This window comes from Trichoderma virens (genome assembly GCF_000170995.1).
Source record: "Trichoderma virens Gv29-8 chromosome Unknown TRIVIscaffold_91, whole genome shotgun sequence".
Classification (NCBI taxonomy): Eukaryota; Fungi; Ascomycota; class Sordariomycetes; order Hypocreales; family Hypocreaceae; genus Trichoderma; species Trichoderma virens.
Window position 1 is genome coordinate 575,059 of NW_014013658.1, and position 24,046 is coordinate 599,104.

Sequence of the window (24,046 nt, forward strand, 5' to 3'; positions counted from 1 at the left end):
CCATCTCACTTTGATAAAAAAAAAATAGGAAAAACCAATTAGCCTCAAGCTGTGTCGTGCCCTCCAACTCCGTAAAATCACAAGCTCCATTCACATTGCCCTCTTCCAAACAAAGAACAAAAGAGGTATTTAATAATGGTAGTAAGTCCCAAAACGCCCATGAGAAATCTATCACACATCAAAAATGCAGATAATATACTCCAATAGTTTTGAGTCGCCCAAAAAAATTCGGAGCCGAAATCGCACCGCGCCCAATAGCTTACACTTGGTATTGATTGAAAGTAACGACACCGATTTGACCATCTGCTCGAGAGTAGAGGCCTTGGTCCGGCTCGGGGGTGAGCCCGCGATATCCGTGGCCAAAGTGGGCATCAAGCTGGCGCTGGCCGTTGTGAAGCGGCTTAGTGTTTTGAGAAAAGACGTAGTCGTGTTTTCTCTTGCCACCTGTTGGAAGCAATGGAGGAGGGGGAAGCGGCTCAGTTTGGGCCTCAATGGGCGGCAGGGGAGACACCAGGGAAGCAATCTTGAGCGGCGCCAAAGATGACTGGGTTGGCATGTGTCGCCTAGGCGGAGGAGGAAGAGCAGAATAAGATGCCGATGGGTGAGGAGAGGAGTATGACGCCGGTGAAGGAGCAGGAGGCGCAATGTAGGGTGTCATCGGTGCGGGAGAAGGATAAGAAACAAACGATGGTCGTCTCTCGGTCGGCGTATATCCGGATGGTGACTGAGGGGCATAGGGCTCAGAAGGCCGGCTGTCGTAACCGGCGTGCTTCATTGGCGGTGCTGGGGATGCGCTGGACACTGGAGGTCGGGGGCCATAGCTGTACGGTTGTGAGTCGTGCTTGGGATACGGAGATGGCGCAGATGCTGTCGGATATGGCCCGGTAGGCGTTACAGGAGGTATCGGAGCGCCCTGAGGGTGGGCATATGACCGAGGAGGAGCGGGACCGCCATACTGCGGCATGTTTTGCTCGCCGCCAAATTGGAGATGTCCGGGCCGAGCAGCAGGCGGAGGTGCGTCGTAGGCCGGGGGAGGAGGAGCATGGGGCAATGAAGGAGCATGAGGTAATGAAGGAGCATGGTAGCTCTCGGCAGCAGATGGTCGCCGTTGCGAATCCTGTGGCATGTATGGCGCACGGTGCTCACTGGCGTTGCTGGTGGACCTGGCTCGCATGGGATCCTCGGCGGGAGCTGGCGTCACGGTCCGGCGACGAGCATACTCCTCCTCGCGTCGGTCGTAGCCGCTGCCCTTGCCGTCGCGCTTCCTCATACGAACGTCGCGGCGGATGCGAACTCGGCATCCCTGATCAGCAACTGTCTTACTGAGAGAAGTGCTCTCCATGAGTCCGGGGAACTTCTTGGCGCTGAAGACGTTGAAGGGCTGGGTCTTGATCTCCATTCTCCAGTCCACTCCGGCGGGGAGGTCAGAATCGGCGGGCTCCATGTCGAAATCCTTGGACTCCTTGGTCGTCTCATACAGGCTGAAAGAAAGACGGAAGTAGCCTTCGTGGCGGACAGAGAGGTCGGGGAAGATGAAGTATCCAGCCTCAGTAGGTCGGTCGAGGTAAGCCATGCCAGATGCTGGGACGCCAGTCAGGATGGGGGGATTGTTGGTGGCCCCGTTTTGGACACGGCCATGGGCAATGGGGCGAGCCTGCTCCAGGCTGGCATAGAGGAAGAAATTGGCGTTGTAGTCGAAAGTGATGTCCTTGCCCTCCTCGACGGAGGGACCCTCAATGATACGAAGTTCAACAACAGGCGGCGGGTCAACAGGTCGTCGGTCGCTGTTAGCTGCGAGGGAGTAAGCACGGGGAGGATTCTCAAGAGGAGAGGCAGACCGCGATGTGTCATTGCCACATCTGCTATGTTGGAAACGCACCTTTCATGCCCGAACCACATGCACGAGCTCGCTCAGGCTGCTGCAGAACCGTCAACTGGTACCATAGGTGGCGGTTCTCTCTCGTCACTCGGTGGATGCGCTGGACCATGTCCCGCGAGGCGGAAGAGGCCACGGAAGTAGGCGTCGCCATGATGCCGCGTAGAATAACTGTGGTTGAATACGATTGCAAGTAGGGCAACAAGTATAAAGGCTGCTTTGCTCGGTCAGCGCTACAATTCCACCTGACAGCAGTGTAGAGTGAGGGAAGTGTGAAGGATTCGCAGCAATGAAACAGAAGGTAGATCAAGGCCAGGAAGTCGAAATCACATCTCACTCACCTCTTAGCTGGCAAAAGCCCAAAGTTCAAGACACTCTCCGGCCGCCAAAGCGTCAGGGCGGGAAGAGCCCACTGTTCAAGCCAACCCAGGAGACGATAGTAAATGCTGTGGGCGGGGGCGTCGAGAGTGGTGTGATCATGTATAGCAGCGGCGACGAGAAGATATCGTGGACTCTAGTCTAGTCGTCGTCTCTCGGGGTATATGAAAAAGTCGTGTCGAGAAACGAGTTGCAAGAGGAGGAGAAGCCAACGGGAAGGAAAAGGAAGATCTGGGTGGATGTGCGACCGTGGAGGTAGTAAGAGTAAGAAGAGTGAGAGACGCTGCTTCGTCCTGGGACCAAAACCCACCTTTTTTTGGTGTGTGAAGGGCCCCGGGAATCTGGGACTAAGGGGAGCGGGTCGCAGCTGAGGGAGCCTGGCATGTCCAGGATTCGCCAGGTCAAATAAGGTAAGCCTTGGCCGAAGCGCGAAGGGTTGACGCTTTTTTTTCTTTCTTCTTAGGTTCCATTTCCTTTTTTTTAGGAGCATGGGAGGGGGGTTCAGGGAGGGGGTGCGGATTGGACTAGGACCAGATGGCGGTTGGCTTCGAACGAGGAGGATCTTCCCCCAGCTTCCCAAGGGCGACTTGCCTTGACATTGTATAAAGTGGAGAGGTTCATGTTGATGATAGGAGGTACTCCGTCGTAATACGTGCAGTACCACGAGTCTACCTTGCTGATGGTGAGCAATCTGTCCCAGTTGTGCAAGACCTGCAGGTACCTGATGGCAAGCACCCGACGATGCTAGCACGAGTACTGCTGGTGCGGACCGCTCCTGTGATCTGCCTTAACCCACAGACATAGCACAGTGTATAATTCTGCCCGCGATTAATGAATGGACGGGATGGAACCCGACAAGTCCAGCGAGCTAAGACCCCTGTACTGTGGCTACTGGAAGTACATAGTATTGCAGCAACTCGCCGCTGTGATATGTCTCCGGCCAAGTACTGTACCTCTGCGTGCGGGTGCCTGTACATGTGATACAGTGTATAGTGCAGTGCAAGCCCGTCCCAGCGAGCACAAGCACATGGGAGCACATGGGCCAGCAAGAAACGCTCCCAACAGGCTGCAATGATGAGAGGCTGCAGCCCTGGCGACGCCAGTAATTGGACGCGATACGGACCCAGGTGGCGGTTGGCTTCTCCACGCCCGGCTCTTCCCCAGCGGGTTCCGGCCGGTCGGGCACATCTGTTTGCTCCTAACGGTGACTTTTGACAGCCAGCGCTGATGCTTGTGTTTGTGCTCGTGCTCGTGCTCGTGCTTGTGCGATTTTTTGGCTTTTTCGGCTTTGCAAGCTTTTTGCGCGTCCCTCTGTGTTGGTACCGAGAACCCCAGGGCCGGGTCAAGGCTAAAAAAAAAAAAAAAAAAAAAAAAAAAAGGCGGGCTGCGATTGCGGGCAAAGGCCCAGCCCAAGCGGGCGGCGCCTACAGGTCCATGTAACTCGCAGCTTGGGGCACGCAAGCATTCCGCACCGGCACTGAGTCAGGTTGTCAGGCAATGGCTGAACTGGCTGATGGCATGAGCCAGGATGATTGTGAGCGCCTCCTTGGCCGGAGACAAAAGCCGTGAGGGTGCTGGACAAAAAGGCTCCGGCTGTCACACTGGTGGCGCACACTGGCAGCGAAGCGCAGGTACTGTACTGTACATAGCGTGGCACAAGCTCATCCATCGATTCTCGTAGTGCGTACATACCCAGTAGTATCTACTCCGTACAAGTAATAGTGGCAGCATCTGCTGCGTGGCGCACCGTGGGCAGCACTTGAATATCGTTGGAACTTGGTAGTTGGGGGAGCTAGCGATGGAAATGTAACCTCTAACAGCCCCCGCCGTTCCGGAGTGCGTGCGCTCTAGCACAAATTGATGCAGGGAGTGCGAGAACAGTGCAGTACTAATCCAACCAAGGTGGCAGGTACGTACTTGGCTTGCCCAGCCATGCCCATCTCAGATGGACCTTGTCGGACGGCGGAAGCCAGCAGACAGCAGCAGCAGCACAGCTTCATGACTGCACAGCACAGTACCAGACGGGTACTTTATCCTCATGGCTTTTGGGATATCGTCACAGTGGCGCAGACCGGCTGCTCTGGCTAAAATCCTCCATGGCCGGCCGGCGCAGCTGAGCTGCCCTGCCGTCGACTACTTGTGCCCTCGGGTCCGAAGGCCCAGCAAAAGCGCTATTGCTGCAAGTGAGGTCGGGTAGGCACTTGGCATTGGGTCATCTATTGCTGCTGGAATATTGCCTCCTCAGTATACCTACTAGGTAGTAGGCAATAGTACAAGTTCTCGTAGTAGTAGGTCAATACTCTAATATTGCCCCCCTCCTCCCGTCCGTCTCCCGTCTCGGCTCTGAGGTGCTGTACATACAAGTAGTACTCGTACCGTCTGAGAGGTAATACGGTGCAGTAATACTCCGTATGCTGTGCTGATCATCTCCCCCAGCGTTGTACCTCGCGTCCCTTGGCGACGAGAACCTGGGCCACGGAGCCGGGGTGTGCGCCACACGTCCCAAAGAAGCGCAAGCTTTCCAGTTTCCATATTGCAGTGGGGTCTGCGTCGCCAAGGCACGGGCGTCTTGCGTCCTGGGGTGTCCTTGGGGGGGCGCACGCAGCGCTGCCATTTGCACGGCCTGCGGGCCAAAATCAATCGGTGATACCAGAGAGCGGCCCAACGCCCGTGCTCCTGTTCCCTGCGCTATTTCGCTGGGGCCTGCTGGGGCTGCTTCTGCCAGACGGTACGGGCTGGGACTGGCTGGACGCCGGTCCTGGAGGGAGGGCCCTGCGCTGTGAGTGGCCGGTCCGGCAAGCCTGGCATGCAGGCGGATAGTGGCCATGCGTTGCCGGTATTGCTTGGGAGCCGCGTTGGATTGGGAGCCCTGGAGCCTTGGACTTGGGGTTGTGGTGGTGTCGATGCAACGACGACCCAACATGGAAGTCATCTGGCACTCGTTTATTCGTTTATTGTCTTTCCTGGCGATGTGATGCTTGCACAAAGCAAAACCTACCTGCCTTGCCTTGCACAACACAAGCACAAACCGTTTGACTGCCAAACTCGCATCCGCATCATCGGATAGGCTGCCATGCAATGCCCTGCCATGCCATACCTCTTGTCCCGTCCAAGCGCCTCGTGGAGTGACAACAAGCCCCCCCGGCTGCTGCACCCAATCCCAGCATCTCGTTACCTGCGTCTCAGGTCTAGGCGCTGCACGCTCACGAAATCTTCTCCTCTGTGACGCTCTCTCTGCCCATTCTCGTCGACATACATGCGTATACGTTGCGATGGCGGAAAGACAGCACACACACGCGCGCAAATAAGCATCCTGTCGCCGTACAGCAAGCTTCCAACACACACACACTTGCTCACTTATACAACACGTTCCCGTCCACACACTACTGTACAAAGTCCTTCTAGCAGCCCGCCCAGATCTTCCGTCTGATGCTGCTATCCCAAAAAAGCAGCGCGACCAACTCGGCCGACGCCGGCCCGTCATGGGTCTGCCCTGCTCGCCCTCCCTGGCTTCCCTGCCAGAAAAGCCGTCCAAATCTCCATCGTCAGCCTGGCCCCCCGTCCGTCCTCTTTTTTTCTTCCCTTTGACACATGGGTTTCCCGTCCTTTCTCCACCGCCAGACAAAACGGCGAGCTTGTTCGCTTTTGGGCTTGTCATCCTCGAGCGCCGCCATTGATTTGTCCATTCGTATCTTTTGCTGCAGGGATCATCTTTTCCGTGACTGGCACTTGTACTACATAGTATGTAAGAAAGATCGCACAGCAGCCGCCGTTAGCTCGTTCGTGCTGCGCTATTCCCAGTGTGTGTGTGCCTCATCTTTGCTTTTTGCTCTCGACCTTCATTTCGATGTTTCTTTTTCTTCCACCCCCGCCCGCTTATTGTCTCTCTTTCTCCCCGCCACAAATTTGGATGGAGTGTGCGGTACATGCAGCACAAGTACCATGGAGAGCATGTCGCACAACCAAAAAGAGACAAAAGGGCAGGGAATTGGGACCTGTGGACCTTGTACGGTACAGGACAGTCCAGTACTCATACTCGGTCCCATTACCTAGTAGTACGAGGCACTGCCGTGTCGGATCATGCAACCTGACATGTCATATGCAAAGCCGTTTACGGCTCCTCCACCTGCAGCTGTTGCACGACGCTTTCGACGCAGCTCTTTGACTAGCACGGAGCACGAACTCCGAGCAATTCGGTACCTCTCCGAGTGATGGAAAAGCGCTGGGCGGCTCAGGTACCGACCCCTTTGTGATGCAGCACAATTCGTGTGCGTTGTACAGAGTACAGAGTACCCAGATATATGGTGACACGACTCTGGCCTTTCCGTCTCAGTCAATCAATCAATCAAATCATGTCGTGTCCGGTACTATTTGACGTTGTAGGTGTAGGCACTGTACAGCACTCTTGTCGTCTTGTCCAGGCCATATACCCCATATACACCATATACTCGCACATATTCAAGAACTGGGTGGCCTGCAGAGTCTAACTTGTCCACATGGTCCTCTTGTGCCTGTCCCTCCATGCCGGGCATTAGCTTCTGCCAGGGAAGCCCACCGCGGCGGCAACTCTTGCAGCACCAGACCTATTTTCATCGCCACCGGCATAATCACGTTTCTGCCATGCGACCCTCCCACAGCGGGCGAACCCCGTCATCGCACGCTTGGGTGAAGCCTCAATCATGTACAGTACACGAGTATTTTTGCATATGATGTGATGTATATTTATATAAATCAGACGTATCATACTCTGTGCGAGCCGTGCGGCCTTATCGAAGGGGGGTCTGGGTCCTGCTTGCGCAGCCCCAAGAGATAGCCGCGCCCATAGCAGTTGATGCTTTCGTGATGAAAAAATGCGAGATGCCGTATGCCAGACACCACCTCTTTGTGCTCGTTGCCCAATATTCCCGCTAGCCCTGGCCACCTCCATCTTCTCTTTGATCGATGGCGCGGCCGGCTTTGCTCACAGGACCTTGAAACTTTTCGGCTGGGTTACAAGTATCGTGCATGTGGGCAAACATGGGTTCCATGGCATGGCCCTCTGTGTTTTGTTTCCTGTATAAGCGTAAATAGCTCGAGCAAGTGCATTGGACTAGTACTACTGTATAACACAATTTTATCGTGCATAGCCTGACAACCAAGCTACTGTACGAGTATAGTCATTGATGCAGGAGATGGTCGATGTCCGGCGCTTCATCCTTACAGTAGCCAGCAAAAGATTGGGCCCCTTGTTCTCCCAGATTGTGTACTCCGTACTGTACATGTATCTCATGAACCAACCCCCAGTCTCACATGGTGCAAAAGACATGATCAACCTGACTCCAGCAAATATACAAGCACCGGGGATAGACGGGAAGCGGCGAGGTGGCCCCGAAATTAGGTGGGATTGCAGCTGTTTTTTCTTTCGACTCAGATTTGATGGACTTCCGGGAAGCGAGCCGCCGCTCCTAGTGCCGTGCAGAGGGAGGGCAAGGCAAGGCCACCGTGGTTCTCGATGTTCTAAAGCAACATACTGTACATGTTCAAGTCAGCCAGCATTACATACATTACATTACATGGCCTCGCAGCCAATGGGGCAGTTCAAGCATCGGCCGGCCCCGTTCCCGGTTCTCAGACATGCTGTTCTGTGTTGATCCATTGAATGAATGCATGAGTGCAGATGCTGGAACTGCGCATCAGAGGAAGAAGAGGGAAAAAACAGGGAACAGGCATGCTTGTTGCTGCATGGTTGTGGATATTTGTTGAGTGCGAGGGTCCGTAAGTGCAGTATACGAGTACAGTATGGAGTACTCGCGCACTTCTAAACACGATTGCCTCTGCTGCTAGTACAAGTAAACCTGGTCAATACTAAGTATGAATATTGGAGCGCTGCTAAATGGATTGATTACATCTGTTGGTCCCCCAATACTTGTGTTTTATAACTTAGTACCTAGTAGATATGTATCTATTCTTCGGACTCCAGCCTCGCAGCACACAAGGCTACAGCACCGGCTGCCGTGCCTATGCCATCAATGTATATATCTAAGTGGACATGTATCTATATTAATCCTACAGGGTGCTTGCATACTGCTACATCTACGGAGCACCTAATCCTAGGAATAATGTCAACCTGCCTTTCTTCTCAACCTTGTGCTCACTCTGCGGAAAAAGGCTGCATCCCAGTGCCGAGGTTGCTTCGCCCGCGCCACCAGCTTCCCTCTTTGCCTCGCTTCTCCTCCCCTCGGAGACTTTTTTTGCTGGCTGCAGAGAAGGAGAGAGAGAAATTTTTCTTCCATGGCCACCGGTCCGAGTTTCTCGCATTTTGCCCCGTTTTGACAGATGCGAAAAGGCCCTGGCTCCGGCATGCGATGAGCGTCAGCAACCCGATTGAGTGCGTCGGCCGAGATCATCTTTGGCCCTTTTTTTGTTCGCCAGATCGCGCATGCTGCTGCCTTGCTGCTACTGTACGGAACGGTGCTGTACTGTGCTGCAACAGCACGGGCAGAGGAAATACAACCACCTATACACCCACCACCATGATATACTTGTACTGTGCTGTACGGAGTAGTAATATCTATAGTCCTATCTAATATTCTCGCACACCCCCATGGAAAGCCATGGAGCCGCTGGCATGCAGCATCCCTCAAGCCTATCAGCATCAGCCGGCTGCACGCGGCCGTGGCCCGCGAACCCCTACCAGAGTCACTCATCCCTTGCGTCTCCATGTCTGGGCTCCGCCAAACTGCGACTCGAAGTTTTGGGCGTTTCGTGTCTCGGCACTACGAGGAACGTTTTTTTGTGCCTTGTGTCAGTTGTTGGCTGGAGCATAGCCGTGCGGTTCGCAGAGCGGCCTGGCCAAGATTGCCAGTGCGTCCAATTTGTTTCGAGACGCAGCAGGGCAGGTAGACGGACTGCTGCAACAGCACCAAAGGAATACATGTACTCGACTTTGTTTTTTTGGCCCGCGCAGCTTGATGCGCTCGTTATCACCGACGGAGTATTACTGGTGCTGTCTTGTTGGCGGTAGCACTGCTTCGTATTCAAATCACCGAACACGCCCGTCTCGATGGTGCTGTCGACTATTGATTGACATACAGCAGACCCCAAACCAATAGAGCCACATCCTCCTCCTGTATTCTGCAGATAGCACGTTCAAACGGCTCGGAGCGTCTGAGTAAGCTGCGGCCGCCCTTTGCACCGTCGATTGGCCTGTTCATACGGAGGTAGTGGCAGCCAAAACCCGAGGGCAAGGTTTCGGTGTCGATACCAAGTCCACGGAACTCTCTCTCAGCTGAGCATTCCAGCAACAGCCCGCCAAACGACTCGTGCAGCCGCTCGCCACCCGGCTGATGGGACAAGCAAAGAAGATCCGGTGACCAGTTCGCTGGTACGTTAACCGGCCCAACAGCAATGTTCGCGTAGCCTGGGGGCCTTGTTTGTTTCCAATTTCGTCAGTGCTGCGAGGCCACTAGATGGCAGATTGTCGACGAAGTGGCACGATGCTTTGCCTGCTTTGCCGCACCGCTGAGCCCCCAGCCAATAATGGACGCGGTTGGCCCAAAGCTTCCTGGCCGTGGTTGTTGGTCGTTGGCACTGCGAATCGCTGCCAAACACTGTATGCATTATCCGATGCCTTTGCTATTCGTACAGTATTTGCACGATCAGCGCTAGCGGTGTCACCGAGTCCAGCAGCGTCTACGAGTACGTTATGCGACAACGCTCGCTGGCACCAACTTGCACGGGCCTTTTAAAGGGGCGCAGGGTTTTGCATCTTGTTGAATCTGCTAGCTACTGTGCTCTTCCCAGAGATCATGGGTGTGTGCTGTTCCTGTATACTGTACGGAGTACTCATAGTCAGTATCCACGGAGAGCCAGCCTTGTCAAGCAAGTCTGCGCTCCGCCTTTGGCCCCAATGCAGGCTCATGACGTGCAGATCATTTCGATGGCATTTCTGTCAGATATCTGCCTCCTCTCCATCTTGATCTTGTGGGCGACTACCTAGTACCTCTGTGTGTGCTGCGGAGAGCCACTCTATTCAGCCTTGGAAATATTACTGTACTCGTACTGCATCATTGCCGCCAGTACTCGTACTAGCAGAAGAGCTTCGACTAATACTGTAACAACGATCAAGCTAGATCTGCTATACACTAAACTAGCTGCAACTCTAACCTCAGCTCGGGTCCCAGTTCCCTTCGAGCATCGAGCCACTCAACTCAAAAAGAAACGCCAAAAGGGTGAGCTTCTAGCCGCCCTTGGCCATTCTGCCCATCCACGTGGAGAGCGTCGACCCGGCAGCAGAGGGGAAGCGCCCATTCGCCGGCAGTGACAGTTGGCAAGGCCGCCACCTTATTATGCATGTCTCATAATAGTGTCGGTCAGAGTTTTGCAAGTTTCCGGTTCCCCTTCCCTTGTCATTTCGGCGGTGGCTGGATTGACAAGGCCTTGTTTGGCTGTGTGTCATGGTTCAAAACGCCTTGAATACTGTATGATCCTTCGGTCCCTGATGCCTGCAAACCTGGCCTGGTGCGAGTAGCTCGAGCGAGAGCCAGACGAACGCCGTGCCTGCAATCATACTGTAAACTGAGGCGCGATGTGTCGCCGCCAAGCCAATTCCGTCTCTTCTCCCACAGCCCTTCACGAGCACATGGTCAGAAACGCCCGTAGCCGCGGGAACTTTTTGTTCTTCAGCGACCGGGCGGGTACACATGGGAAATGTCTCGACGATTTGCAAATCAACCGCGGTTCGCTCTGCTACGTTGGAAGCAGCTAGAACTATCCCGGGGGCAAGCCTCAGTCGGCCGACTTACCTGGCTGAGACATGGCATAACGCTGTACCTCCTTTTTCCTGAGCTTCGTTGAGAGCGCTAACATGGCAAAGTAAGAACAGCCGGGCTGGCACAGCATCATGCCTATTTGCTGCATAATCCGGGTAGCACAAGCTGTGCTATGCAGGTATTATCTATCGGAATCTCGACTCTCCCAGGTTTGTTCCATGCTTGCACAAGCAAAGGCGATATTGGGGGAGGGAGGGGGGGTGGACATGTTTAAGAACAAGCTGGAACATCCCACCGCCTCGGCCAAGTGGCCATTCTCTCCCTGCCGTTTTGTCTCTGGGAATTGGACACAAACAACTCCGACGATGGTTTCCCCTCCCATCTTTTGTCTCTCGTTTCTTTTTTTTTTTGTTGTCTGACCATTGCGTTTGTTAGCAGCCCTACATGTGAACGGCAAGTGGAATGTTTGCCTTTCGCTTCCTCCCCTCGCCCTATGAGCACATGAGCCGCCCGTCACAGACTGAAATCTTTTTGCTCGTCTAATTTTGGGGGAGGCGTTGGGTTGCACCATGTCTCTCCCAGCAAAGAAATTTGTCTCTGGGGCCGTTTTTTTTTTCTCGTTTGGGTTGATCGGCAGGGTGACTCGTCTGGCATGCCTGTACAACGAATGGCGGTGCGCTTCCCCATCGTGAGTTTGGTGTTGGATCGATGATTATCGTAGGTATGCTGTGATTGGGTTATCAGATTCAGATGACTTGTTATTTTATACATATACAATTCGGCAGCAGAGGGTGCCGAGCTCCTAGTAGATGGCGAGTGGGCGAACACATCCAAGCGTGTTTGTCTGCCCGCTTTGTTACCTCGTAAATGTAGACATGTTTAGATGACCACTTTGTTTGGATGAGAGTGCTTGTCCATGTGAGACCTTGTCTCTCCTATGGAGGTCATACTGGGTAACCGCTCCAGAGGGCGTGGCAAAATATGAGAATTGCGGGTTTGTCTTTGGGATGGGATCGGGGATGATATCATGACTGGGTGAATTGATCCATTCTCCGTCCCAACGAAGGTGGCAATTTCTATATCGTTATGAGACGTCGATGTAGAAAAAAAAAAAAAGACCATTGATAGATCTGTGTAGAGAGTGTATGTCCTCAGCAGAGCAGGACTGAGTGTACTCCATACAGTCCTTCAAAATCCCGTGCGAAACCTCATCTCCCCTCCCTACATCCGGAACGACAGCCACCGTCTAAGACAAACGGCCCCAGGATCAAGGATATTATGATTACCCGGGAGTACTCGTACGTTCATTTCTTTTGTATTTTTCTCCCCCAAATGTCGTTGCCTGGAGGAATAAGGCGTTGGTGATGGAGACGTGACGAGACATGCAGAAGCTAGATTTCGAACCAACGGGGTGAAAAGGGGGGGGGGCGTCTAACGTGGAGCATGGGGGGAAGTCTGTTGATTTGAAGACATCGTTTTGTATGTACAACGTATAGTAGCATTGGAGGATTGTTGGAGGAAGGGGGAGTGGTGAGAAAATTTGGGAGATTACGGGGTGCTGCAGGGTATCTTGACAAATAATACACTTCGCGACAACGAGGAAGTTGGATGAGCTGCTGGCTTGATTCGAGCTAAAATGAGAGAGATTAGTATTTCATATTGCCGGAGCCATCCTATATCCAACTGAAAAGGACATCATCACACCATGCAAGTTTCCTAGACCCTTGAACATCATCAATCCCACTCATCATTTGTCATTTCCCGTCAACACACGAATCACACCCAAACATGTTCACTTCGCGAATCACAAATGTCTCCAAGACACATCATCCAGAATCAACATCAATCAAATTCGCGCTATGATAACTACTTAATGATTTTTGACCACCAGCTCCTCCCATTCATATTAATAAGAAAAAGTCAAAAGACGCAATCGTCAAGAACCCCCCCTGGAGCCCACGAAAGAAAAGCACGCTGCTATAACCAACCCTTTTTTTTTTGAGTCTGTACAGTATTGACTTCACTACAGAATATCCCGTATCTCTCAATCCTTTTCTCGCTTCCGTCCTTTTCCTCTTCTTTTTTTTTTCTTCTTTTGTCTTTTTCGCTTTCCAATGAAAGAAAAACATACCTTGCCATGTTCCCGCCAAGGAATTCGGAAAAGAATCGAGAAAATCAAGGGTCGCGTGGGAGACGCACAATTACAACAAGGTCCTCTGGTGTATCAAGAGGCAAAGTGGTCTCTCGTTCCACGGTTCCTGCAAATCCATTGTCCGGCCATCCAATCAAACGTCTCTGTCGCCCGGCCACGGGTTCGGGCGTAGGCTCAGTTGCATCATCGTCTTGGAAATTAACAACGACCACAGTATTGCTCGGAACATCAATTTCAATTACGTCTGGTTTATTGTCTCCGATCTTAATCTCGACTTCAGTTGAATCGTCGTCTTGGTTCTCGAGTACGTCGTTGGGCATGGTGATGATGATGTCATTGAGCCCTGGCGGGTCAGAACCGGAGAATCGATTCCTCTAGTAAGCGATCGCCCTCTCTAGCTGGTAGACCGCGGTCCTAGCACGCTCCCTCACATCGAGATCCCTGTCGTTGTGCTTCAAAAACTCCATCCTGTTATAGAAGCCTAGCTTTTTCAACTCTGCTGCCCTCATAGACCAAGCTTCTCCCTCACCTTCCTCATCGTGGCCTGTGAGGTTGATGATGAGGTGACACACGGCAACGCGAACTTCCTTATCCCTGTTGCTGATTTGCTGACAGAGAAGCTTGAGCAAGTCGGTTTGCCCAACGACTAGCTGCCGGTGCTGATTGGTGCTGGCGGCTATGTGGACTAGGATATAAATGACGGGGATAATGATTTTGGCATGGGGATGTATGAGCCTGGTCTCCTGTCCGGGTGTTGCGGTTCGCCGAGAGAAGGGATGAAGCACTTTGGCTCGTAGTTTTGAAGACAATATGTCAAAAAGACGCTCTTGTCCAATAGTGCTGAACAAGTAGTCGATCATCTCGGTGGTATCATAAGGCGACTCCGCAGAGGCACCCACTCCTAGTCCCACCAGATTTCTGATGAGCTCTAGGCCTTGTTCTTGAACTGCTACTTCATCGCTCCTGGATCTCTTGAATGAGTTGAGCTCAGATTCACGTATGCTGGCGAGCTTGTCCTCTGCCTGGCGCAGCTTGGTGGATCTTGAAGCATCTAGCTTTTGCAGATTGCCGTTGGCTGCAAACATCCACCGCACCTGTTCGTCAGACGGCGTCGCATCCATCTCCTCATCAATATCATCGTCTGGAGACTGAATAGGTTGTGTGTTATATGGCGCAGCATCTTGGCCGTCATCGTAAATGAGTTGCACCAGCCACTCTGGTTCAAGCTGTTCCAAGCAAGATCGCTTCAGGTCAGGGCTGACGGCAATTACAAAGTGTTTAAGAGCCCACAGGGCGTTTAGTCGTAAGACTGGATTGTCAGAGTGAGCGTGTTCGCAAAGTATCTTCATGACACCGTTTTCGGCTAGGAGCTAGTTGCTGTTAGCCTCGCAATCCCCTTTTGTTTTCTCACTTGCTTGTGTGCGGCGCTGTTATGATAGATATGATGGTGGCAAAAGAGGAAAAGAGGAGGGTGAATAAAGGGAATGGATGTGACAAACCTCACGGACTGGACTGGCCTCTAAGACTAGGTTGCAAATAGCAGCCGTGGCTGCAATCTGGACATCGATATCTGGATGCTTTAAGAACTTAAAGACAGGCATGGCGACGGAGTGATCAACCAGAGTCGTGCGTAGTATGCTAATGGATCGCGAAAGCATCCGGATAACGTGGCAGGCCGCGACAATGACGGATAATGGGTTGGCGCCGTATGCTGATGAGACGCTGGGTTGTGCTTCAGGTTCTCCGCTGGGCTTGTCCTTGAGACGATCCTTTATCTGCTTGGGCCTCTTGGGGTACTCGCTAAGCGACTCCATCACATAAGGGATGAAGTCTTCGTCAACTAAAGCTTTTCTGTAGTCTTCCTTCCCAGAGGCAACAGCGCCGATGGCTTTGAGTGTTGATTCCCTGAGCCGCACACGATGAGAGAGAAGTGGATCTTGGCCAGCTTGGCCCAGCTGTGACATAGAGGGTCCTTCTTCCTCCATATCGGTATCAGGTTGCGGAGACCAGTATTTGGCTGCCTCGAGAATGGATACGGACCTGTAGGCGCGCCTTAGAAGCTTGGTCAACGCCTTGACAGCACCACAGTCGTAGGCAGCTTTTTGGAGTTGTTCACTGTCAGTGATAAGGCGGGCCAATGTAGCCGGTGCCTTTTCTAAGATGAGATGCTGGGTTTCGTCAAATGAGGTTTGCGACTCAGCATCGTCCTTGTCATTCTTGGTAATCAAGTCGATGAGAAGTGGCACTATTAGCGTACCGAGGCTGGTTTCTCTCCATCCTTTACGCCCTAGACCTGCTTTGAAGAGGGATGTGACAATGGTGGCCGCCATGAGCCTCCCGTAGCCGCTAAGAGCCCTGGCTTGTACTATCAACCAGGGAATGAAAGGACTCTCAACGTCCTCTGATGAGCTGTCCAAGCTCGACTCCAGGGCGGCCGGGGAGACAAATCTGGGTCCAGGCGTTTGGCTCGGAGTTCGTGATTCTGGATGGTCTGGTGTGTTGGCGGAAGAATGGTGATGGGAGTGCGGGGGACTTCGAGTTGCTGAGAAGGGAGGAGGTAGCAACTGGTCCATGGCCGTCCGGTTCTGTGTTTTGGAGTCGCCCAAGCCATTGGCCTCGAATGCGATGGAAGGAAAGACGGCGAGAATCGCCGGGGAGTTGATAAACCGGATTGCCCTGTACTTTGAATCTCCGAGAATAGCCACCACGGCTCCAAGAATGGGGCCAATCTGAGTTCCGTGGGGAGCTTCTTTGGGGAAGGCCTCATACAGGCCATCGCTATAAGCTTGCGCCTCGGCTCCTGGCACAACATGACCTTGACTGACGGCGAAGCTGGCCAAACGTGAAGCGAGCATGTCCAAAACGCCAGAGTGTAGTAGAGCCTGCTGGTGCCGTTCATCTCTGCAGATGCGAGATATCAAACTGGCGGCAAGCTCCACCTGGATCTGCTGCAAGTGACTCGACGAAGTCGTAGCAAGTATGAGACATAGGGACTCGAGGTGCTGTGGCGATGTGAATATAGCGTCAGCAAGAGCTAGGACATCGAGCGGGGACGACGGAGATGCCAGAGCAGCTGCGTCCGCAATGCCAGCAATGGCCTTGAGAGCGGCAACAACGATTTGCGGCGCGTTGGCATTGGGAGATGTACATGCGAGGATCGCGGGGAGAGCTCGGGAGGCGTGGACGGATGGTAGGAAAGGAGGGCCACCTGCATTGGTAGTATCAAAGGTCAGTATCACTCAACCAGGCGTAGGAAACGACAATGAAATGACCACGAGGATTCGGCAGAGAACGCATACCCTTGGCGAAGCTTGTGATGATCTGCAAGGCTTGCAGCCTGACGCTGTCTTCGTCTGACAGGGGCCGCTGCCCCATTGACTGCGGCCTAGCATCCTTGGATGTAATATTCGCCTTGGCTGTAGATCGGGCCGATGTCAAGGTCCTGATGACGGGCTCCAGCACGCCCTGGCTGACCCATGTCTCTTTCTTCTGGTGGTGCCCAACTATCTCATTTTTGAGAGCTCGTAGCGCTGCCGACTGCTCGGGGCATGTTTTGGCGTTGCGCAGCTGAGTCAAGATCGGGGAGGTTTGGGGGCGCGCCATGGAGATGGGAGTGCCGGATACGTAATCGGGCCTGGTGTTGGTGGGATGTGGCAGAGAAGGCCGAGGGAAGAGTGCTGGAATCTCGGCTTTTTGGTTTCTGGGATTGGATCGGGATTGCCTGCTAGCTATCTTTTCCGGGGCACGGCATCAAGATTCGCTATGGAGAGCAACGGCGAGACGGTCGATTATATGGGGGAGGGGATTCGCAAATGCTCCGACAATTGCTGCTGACAGAGTTGAACAGCCTCGTGAGGCGAAGGAGGAGTAGCTTCAGCGGAAATGGATTAAGCAAGAGGCGTAGCAATGGCGCGCCCGATTGAAGAGCCGGAAGGACTGGAGAATAAAAGGGGAAGACGGAGATAGCAATAGAGGCACAGATGCGTAAACAAGCTTGCGATATCAATTCATGGAATATGCCAAAGTAAAACATGGACAGGGCCTCCGGTGTCTTGCAGTCTGACGGGATGTCACGCCAAGCAAGTCCGATGCCGTGGCACGTGCACGTTATCTTATCGGACATTTGGGTTTGACATCTGCATTTACTTTTGGCATTGCGAGCCACAGCTATTTTTTTTGTTCAACCTTTATTCCATGTATCAGAGCGCGTTCTCAAAACAATCCTTTGTCTTTTTCTTTCTATGGGGCTGTCAAAAGTATAAAAGTCTCATCATCAAAGGGCCCGCCAGAGGAAAATTCCGTGGTGTAGCAGTCGCAAGAAAGCGCCATGTAGTACCTACTAGGTAGTAGTAGATGTATGTTACCTTACAACCATAGGTATATAGGCACCCTGATGAAAACAGATAGCTAGGTACTCTTAATTGGTGACTATAGGTGCATCTCCAATTTTCAAACCTAGATAAAAGAGAGCAAAACTCTACAAGCATTTGCATAAGGACAGATTTGAGGGTTCATCAGTCAATATGCTTTGCTAGCCATTTGACTCCAACGTCCACTCGTGACCACCACCAATTCCTTTTCCTCTTACAAAACGCAACCCCGCCTGGTAACAGTTACTTGATGCCGTCTCCACAAAACGACAAGAGTGGTATCGATCGTGGCCAATTAGTGGATATGAAGAAAGCGGAGGGCGAGGCGGAAAAGGCAAAAGAAATTTTCTAGAAGATTTTGGCTCGATGGGGCATTGCCTCCTCGCTGGAAATTATCATCTACAGAGCAATCCCGCTGTGAGTTGTTGGTTAATAACGTCGGGATGATTTTGGTGACGTTGAGAAGTTCTTGGTTGGCAGAGGAGGCCAAGTAACAAATTGCTTGTGCCGTTGTCATTCGGCACCACTGCGAAATACAGGTAGGGACGGAGAACAGTACTAAGATACCCAAGAAATACGTCATTTTAATTACCACAGGGCAATGACCCAGTGATACTATGTACATTACAAAGTATCCATCCAAGTCTAAGGTACCTCGAGTTATCAAAGCTGCTTCTCAGCGCTTTCGTTACCAAGAGCTCTCTCATACCTACATAGCAGCCATTAGATAGCATCGCCCATGATAACGCTACTACTAACAAATGATCTTATAATTACTTTCTCATGCCTCCAGCCTCGCAGGCGCTTCTCCTCTACAGTCCTTCAGCCTCCTTCGAGCAATAGGTGGAAAATCCTGGGCCTGATTGGGCAAGGCACCATGGCGGCAGGACCCCGGATCATCCGCTCCGATAGCCGGCATCCAGGTCCGAGTTTTGTCCCTCTTTGACGCATTTGACGCTCACCAGATGCGGATTTTTGTGCGAAATAATCCCGCTTTTGCCTTTTGCCGCCAGCCCTTATCGTGGGCAGGTTGGGAGTTGAAAAGGAAAATATGTGCTGTCATCTCCGTGGTGGCGCCGTAGGATTTGCAGAGCGACGGCAAAGGGGCGGTGCCGTACATAGTACATAGTACATAGTACTCCATACTCCTCATCTGATCGCAATCATAGCGCACTCTTGCACCTCGCGATATTGCATCGTTCTCCATACAGGTATAGGTGTACTTTCAACGCCGTATGCTGCATATACCACTAGCCACAACAGTCTGTAGTTTTCAATAGGGCAGAGAGCTTCCCTGCTAGTCGTCCGTGCTACCACCAAATCACAAATGAAAACTCCGGCTGATGCTAGACATGTCTGAAAATGTATGCAAGTCTTGGTCCCTGGCCAAGGCCACTAGCGAATCACCGGGCTTGCTGTCGCCACGAGCTCGCAACAACGGGTGCTTATTGAACCACGCCTGCATCAGGCATACGACAACTCATCCCTTTGTGTTCCATTTCATCAGATGTTTGCTCGTTGGCGTGGTCTGGGGTCGGTCTGGGGTATTGTGATCAGATGTACTCCGTATTCCGTACGGAGCTTTATGTACAAGTCGCCATGGTCGTGATGGAGTCCACTTGCGATGAAACAGAGCGCCTTCCGACCCAGCGGACTTGTATAAGCGGGACGGGACAAGAGTCAAGACAAAGAGACGGTCAAGGCCAAGGAGAGGCAAAACTTGAGTCTTTCGACAACATTTAGTTTCCTGTCTATACGGAGCAGCTTTTTTGCAGTCTCGAGTTTACACCGACGACGCGGCGGCCCTCTGTTTTCAGGGCATTGTCGATCCCTCTATAAAACAGCAGCGCAAGGCAAAAAAGACCATTTCCGGAAAGCTACATGTACCTAAGTACCTCTGAGCGCCTCTGATTTTTTTCGCGTGCCCCACTTGGAGCCGGAGGTACTTGTACCTGTGAGGGTCTTGGCCGAGGATAGGCTCAGTTTGCGCGGACATGACCGATTAGGTCAATACCTTCATAGTATTGCATGATCCATCTTGGCTTACTTTTTAGCTTTGCGACTTGTAAATAGCAAGGGCAGAAAAGAGGGACATAGTTTGCAACTTTTTTTCTCTCCTGGTGCCTCGTCTTCTCCTCGTTCCATCTCGACCTGACAGATCAGCCACTTCCCTGCCATGTCTCTGTAAGCCCGCCAGGGAGTAGTGGCGCTTGTACCTGGACTTTGACCGACGCCTGCTGCGATTGTCAGGTACCAGCAATCCCGCCAAGCCGCTGCGGATGGTGCAGGTTCTTGAATGATGGGGATCCGTCTCACTGCTGTACAAGTACCAACGCCAGCACCAGGGCATTGAAGAGGTAATACCTCGCAGCCAAGTACTCGTACCTCTTTTAGCAGCTCTGTTCATCTCGTCGTTGTTTTTTCTCCCTCAATCGCCATTGCTAGCAGCATATCCAGCTACCTACCCAGGTAGAATCCGGGAACTGAGCTTGTCGCAGCAACATACTGATCCTAGAGACGGACGACGAAAAAGCAGACAGAAGCATAGCCGACTCAGTCAATCTGCAACAGACAGACAGCACTGCATTCGTCCCATATCTTATGCTCACATTCACATACTCGTATAAGCGCTCCCCCACCAAGTACCGATACCTCGACGCATCTGCAAGCCTCCAAAAAACGCCGCTAGCCCCCCTCCGTCTCCTCGCGTCCGTCCCGCCGATTCAATCCTTGGTCTGCAGGCCATTTTAGACCTTGTGGCTTTCACAAACGTTGTTGCCGGTCCTCGGTGAGCATTTTGGGTTCGCTCCAAATCAAGGACAAGATCTGGTTGTTCCACGTCTTTTGAGATTCTGTCTCACCTGCGTCGCCAGCAGCGCCTACCGCCGGCTGTTCCGACTTGGGACGGCTGATGGACATTTGATAACCGGCCGGCGTCTTTCTTTTCTGTCCTGTCCTGTCCTGCCCATCGCCTCTTTCTCGACCGCAGCAATTGGCCCTTCCGAAGTCGCCTCGTTACGCCTCTCGACAAGCACAAGATATAGACGTCAGTAAGGAAACCAGGGTATAAAACACACCGAACCAAGCAAGGAACACCAGACGCTTGCGCTCCGATGATGCGCCGGAGACCATGTTGAAGACATCCCCCATTCTCTCCCCCTCCAGCGCCTCCCCCTCCAGCTTCCGCAATGCCTCGAGATCCTCGCAAGATTCCGGCTCGTCTCATGCCTCTCAGCTGCCAGCTGTAAGCCCCAAGCCGACGTATCTTCGCCGCCTCTCGTCGCAGTCCGCCGCGGCAGTTTCCATCTCGGCCTCGTCCTCGGCCTTGTCGCCTGGCCACTCTCGTCATACCGATGCTTCTACCAGCGATCTTCGATCTCCCTCTCGTGCCTCCTTGTCTTCGTCTCCGTCTCCCTCGGCACGGCCTACGACGACGACGACTAAGATGATCGTGACAACGACGACCAACATGGGCATTAACGAGGATTCGCACTCGACTCGGCCCACGCCGGCCCAGGCTCAGCTCTACAATGCCCTTTCACCCAACAAGCGTCGGCTCACCACTACTTCAACAACCCCGGAGGCTTCTTCGACGCCTGCGGCAGTGGCTTCGAGCTCCGCCGCTCTTCAGCCGACCGCTTCTCCCCAAGTGTCAAAACGGGCCAGGCCTGAGGAACGACCTCCCATTATCTTGCCTCAGAAATATGAGTTCTGTCCTGTAGAGCACATGGTCGAGCTCATTGCGCACATGTTGGGAGAGTTGATTGCCACCAATGACGCCATTCGCATATCAAGCGGTGGTCTGACGCGGTTTCACTCTAGGTAAGCTTGCATGCCTAACGTTTTGTGTTTCCCCATTAGCTTGTACCTGTCTAATTCGGTGTTCATTTGCAGAACCCCCCCTGGCATCTCGGTCAGGGACTATCTTCATCGTCTTGCTCGACATGCCACTCTCACACCACCTCTACTCCTAGCCATGGTCTATTATATTGACCGGCTCTGCGCTTTATATCAAGAATTCACCATAAACACCCTCACCGTCCACCGATTTCTAATCACCGCTGCCACCGTTGCCGCCAAGGGCCTTTCCGACTCCTTTTGGAACAATACCACCTACGCACGGGTTGGCGGTGTGCGTGTCGCTGAACTGAGGCTCCTCGAGCTCGAGTTTCTCTACAGAGTCGACTGGAGAATTGTGCCGAACCCGGAAATCCTGGTGGCCTACTACCAAGGTCTTGTCCAAAGAGCCCCCGGGTATGAGCTCGAATCAGACGGGTCGACCGAGAACGAAGACGATGAGAACGACGACGACGACGACGACGACATCGACGAGGATACTGCGCAGCAATAGGCATCGGAGGGACGCTTGAATAGGCCTATTTCACAGCCCCCTCCTCGAGGGCAAGCTCGATGCTGAGAAGCGACCTTATATATCAATGATACCCATCTTTTAACCTTATAGCACCCTTATTCGTGCCGACTTATTCTTCTTCTTTTTGTCAGCCGTCGTCCTTATTGGTCTTTTTCGCCTTGCATCATGCATCTCAGATCGCCTTTACCTATTACAAGCTTGCCTTGTCGGCCAGACACCTCTAGGAAAGCACTTTACTGCTCTATTTATTCTACTATTGCTCGCATATACACGCACACTCGGATACATCATTCGGATCATGGAAGGGGAAAAACATTGGGGAGAGGGGCAAACTGGCGTTATTGCAGGTCTTGCAAACGGAGTATTTTGTGGCATTTTTTTTTTCTTTGTTACTCTTTGCATATGTTGGACAGGAGACTGGCGGATTTGGTGGATTTTAGGATGAGGATAATGCAAGCCTATGTGTATATATGAATCGAATATTTACTTATTTACTTTACCTTTGTACCTGATATAGACAGCATTTACATTCACAGCTTGTGATTCTGAATCCATTTGCAAGAATTTCAATATATTAAAAGCAGTTATCTAGCACCTGAAGCTAGTTACATGTTTCCATTATTAGCAAGAATCCTGAATACCAAACCATGTTCACCAAACGTAGACGATATACTCCGTACATGATTATTTTCCTTTTTTTTTTTCTCTCTCTCTATTCATTGAGTGCTGGCGTAAATCATTATCAATACTTAACAATCTGTGCTTATGAACTTCTTTAGTTCTAAAATCAGTCTGGTCCCTGGTAATTCTAAGTGTAATCCTGCTATACAAGTCTATATCAGCGCCGTAGTTCTTGGAAGTGTTCTGAATGACGGAGCGATGCGAATTGAGATTTGAGGATTTGTTATATTCTATCTTCAATCAAGTTAGTAGGAGCACAGGCTTGCCGATGTGTTCATTGCCCGCGAAGACTTACCACACGTACATGTGCGCATATATATTTGGGCTTGGGCTGGAGGGCGGTCCTGCACCGAGGTTCGCCGGGGCTTCTGTGTCCCCGCTTTGGAGTCTTTGTTTTCCGATTATACTATGTATATATTGCAAGAAGGTCAGGCTGAGAGTAATAGAGAATGGAAGAAGGAAGATCGCTTCCGCAAGTGGTGGTGATTGGAACCCGCGCATGACGATCTCCCAAACTAGGAGAGACCAAAGGAACGTAATAATAGGGTTACTACAGTATTTGTTGAATAGTAGTTAGATGAAGCCTTTAACAATCATCTGCATTTGGAAGAAGGGAGTGGCTTACTCTAGCAGATGCTTGTACGGGATGAAGAGCAGAAAAGCTCCTGTGAGGGTCCAAAAGAGTATCATCCTTGATACAGAGGCTAGTCAGCTTATTGTATGGTAGATTGCAGGTTAAGATGCAAGAAATCGCACCCGATCGTCACCGTTGGAAGCCAGGAGATGTTATTTCCAATGAGCCCCGAGATGGGGATCAGGAAAGAAACAACAAAGTTCAAACACCAAAGCCGATACCACATTATCACCCAGTAAAGAAGTTATACCACAAGATATAGAGGTCGAAAGCAAGAATTATTTGGTGGAAAGGTACGCGGGTCGGCTTTGTTGGGTTGAAAGAGATGTGATGGGTGTTGGCCCGATATGGACTAAGTGACAAGTAGACGTTCGAGGATACTACTCTATGAGTCGGCAATGGAGAGAAACCAGGGCTCGACCAAACGTGTTATTTGTTCTAAGTGAAGCAGTGCGTCTTGTTGGCATCTGTTCTCTTTCTCTCGGGGAAGTGAAAGGGGGAAGAGTAGGGAGCATGGAATGGGCATCTTGAGCATGTAATAAAGAAGTTGAGAGGCCTGCAAATTGTTACACAGCGAAGCCACGAATCGACGCGCATTTCCGGGATGCCTTGATTTTTTTTTTTTTTTTTTTTTTTTTTTTCCATGGGTTTCTTTGTTGTCGAGTTTCTTTGTTGTCGAGTTTCTTTGTTGTCGAGTTTCTTTGTTGTCGAGTTTCTTTGTTTCTTTGTCGTTGGGCCTCGACTTGGCCTCGGTGACACAACAAGGCTTCTCGGCGGCGATCTCTTTGTTTGAGCACGTTAGGTCACATATTTCTAAAAAAATTTCCCATGAA

The 24,046-nt window shown here is 51.9% G+C and overlaps 8 protein-coding genes across 8 annotated transcripts; 1 reads left to right on the plus strand and 7 right to left on the minus strand.

Annotated features, from left to right (window-relative positions):
* Nucleotides 1-259: 259 nt before the first annotated feature.
* Nucleotides 260-2,030, minus strand: TRIVIDRAFT_164251 (uncharacterized protein; the record flags this gene model as incomplete). Its single annotated transcript, XM_014095062.1, has 3 exons — nt 260-563; nt 621-1,791; nt 1,880-2,030. The coding sequence occupies 3 exons, from the start codon at nt 2,028-2,030 to the stop codon at nt 260-262; spliced, it is 1,626 nt and encodes a 541-aa protein (XP_013950537.1).
* A 725-nt stretch (nt 2,031-2,755) lies between these two features.
* TRIVIDRAFT_206636 (uncharacterized protein) lies at nt 2,756-5,186 on the minus strand (the record flags this gene model as incomplete). The annotated part of the gene is made up of 7 exons (XM_014094704.1): nt 2,756-2,945; nt 3,203-3,223; nt 3,378-3,602; nt 3,727-3,893; nt 3,947-4,142; nt 4,172-4,256; nt 4,616-5,186. 7 exons carry the CDS (start codon nt 5,184-5,186, stop codon nt 2,756-2,758), a joined length of 1,455 nt encoding a protein of 484 aa, XP_013950179.1.
* Nucleotides 5,187-11,444: 6,258 nt separating this feature from the next.
* Nucleotides 11,445-13,476, minus strand: TRIVIDRAFT_227909 (uncharacterized protein; the record flags this gene model as incomplete). Its single annotated transcript, XM_014094705.1, has 2 exons — nt 11,445-11,495; nt 13,204-13,476. The coding sequence occupies 2 exons, from the start codon at nt 13,474-13,476 to the stop codon at nt 11,445-11,447; spliced, it is 324 nt and encodes a 107-aa protein (XP_013950180.1).
* On the minus strand, nt 12,977-16,944 carry TRIVIDRAFT_87586 (uncharacterized protein; the record flags this gene model as incomplete). The annotated part of the gene is made up of 3 exons (XM_014094706.1): nt 12,977-14,526; nt 14,656-16,364; nt 16,456-16,944. 3 exons carry the CDS (start codon nt 16,757-16,759, stop codon nt 13,531-13,533), a joined length of 3,009 nt encoding a protein of 1,002 aa, XP_013950181.1.
* A 1,147-nt stretch (nt 16,945-18,091) lies between these two features.
* Nucleotides 18,092-19,058, minus strand: TRIVIDRAFT_217126 (uncharacterized protein; the record flags this gene model as incomplete). Its single annotated transcript, XM_014094707.1, has 1 exon — nt 18,092-19,058. One exon carries the CDS (start codon nt 18,731-18,733, stop codon nt 18,485-18,487), a length of 249 nt encoding a protein of 82 aa, XP_013950182.1.
* A 677-nt stretch (nt 19,059-19,735) lies between these two features.
* TRIVIDRAFT_214654 (uncharacterized protein) lies at nt 19,736-20,515 on the minus strand (the record flags this gene model as incomplete). The annotated part of the gene is made up of 1 exon (XM_014094708.1): nt 19,736-20,515. A coding segment is annotated over one exon (198 nt), but the record flags the coding sequence as incomplete, so codon positions are not given.
* Nucleotides 19,739-20,515, minus strand: TRIVIDRAFT_187536 (uncharacterized protein; the record flags this gene model as incomplete). Its single annotated transcript, XM_014094709.1, has 1 exon — nt 19,739-20,515. The coding sequence occupies one exon, from the start codon at nt 20,443-20,445 to the stop codon at nt 20,290-20,292; it is 156 nt and encodes a 51-aa protein (XP_013950184.1).
* A 657-nt stretch (nt 20,516-21,172) lies between these two features.
* Nucleotides 21,173-21,856, plus strand: TRIVIDRAFT_18349 (uncharacterized protein; the record flags this gene model as incomplete). Its single annotated transcript, XM_014094710.1, has 2 exons — nt 21,173-21,348; nt 21,421-21,856. Coding segments are annotated over 2 exons (612 nt in total), but the record flags the coding sequence as incomplete, so codon positions are not given.
* Between the last annotated feature and the right edge of the window lie 2,190 nt (nt 21,857-24,046).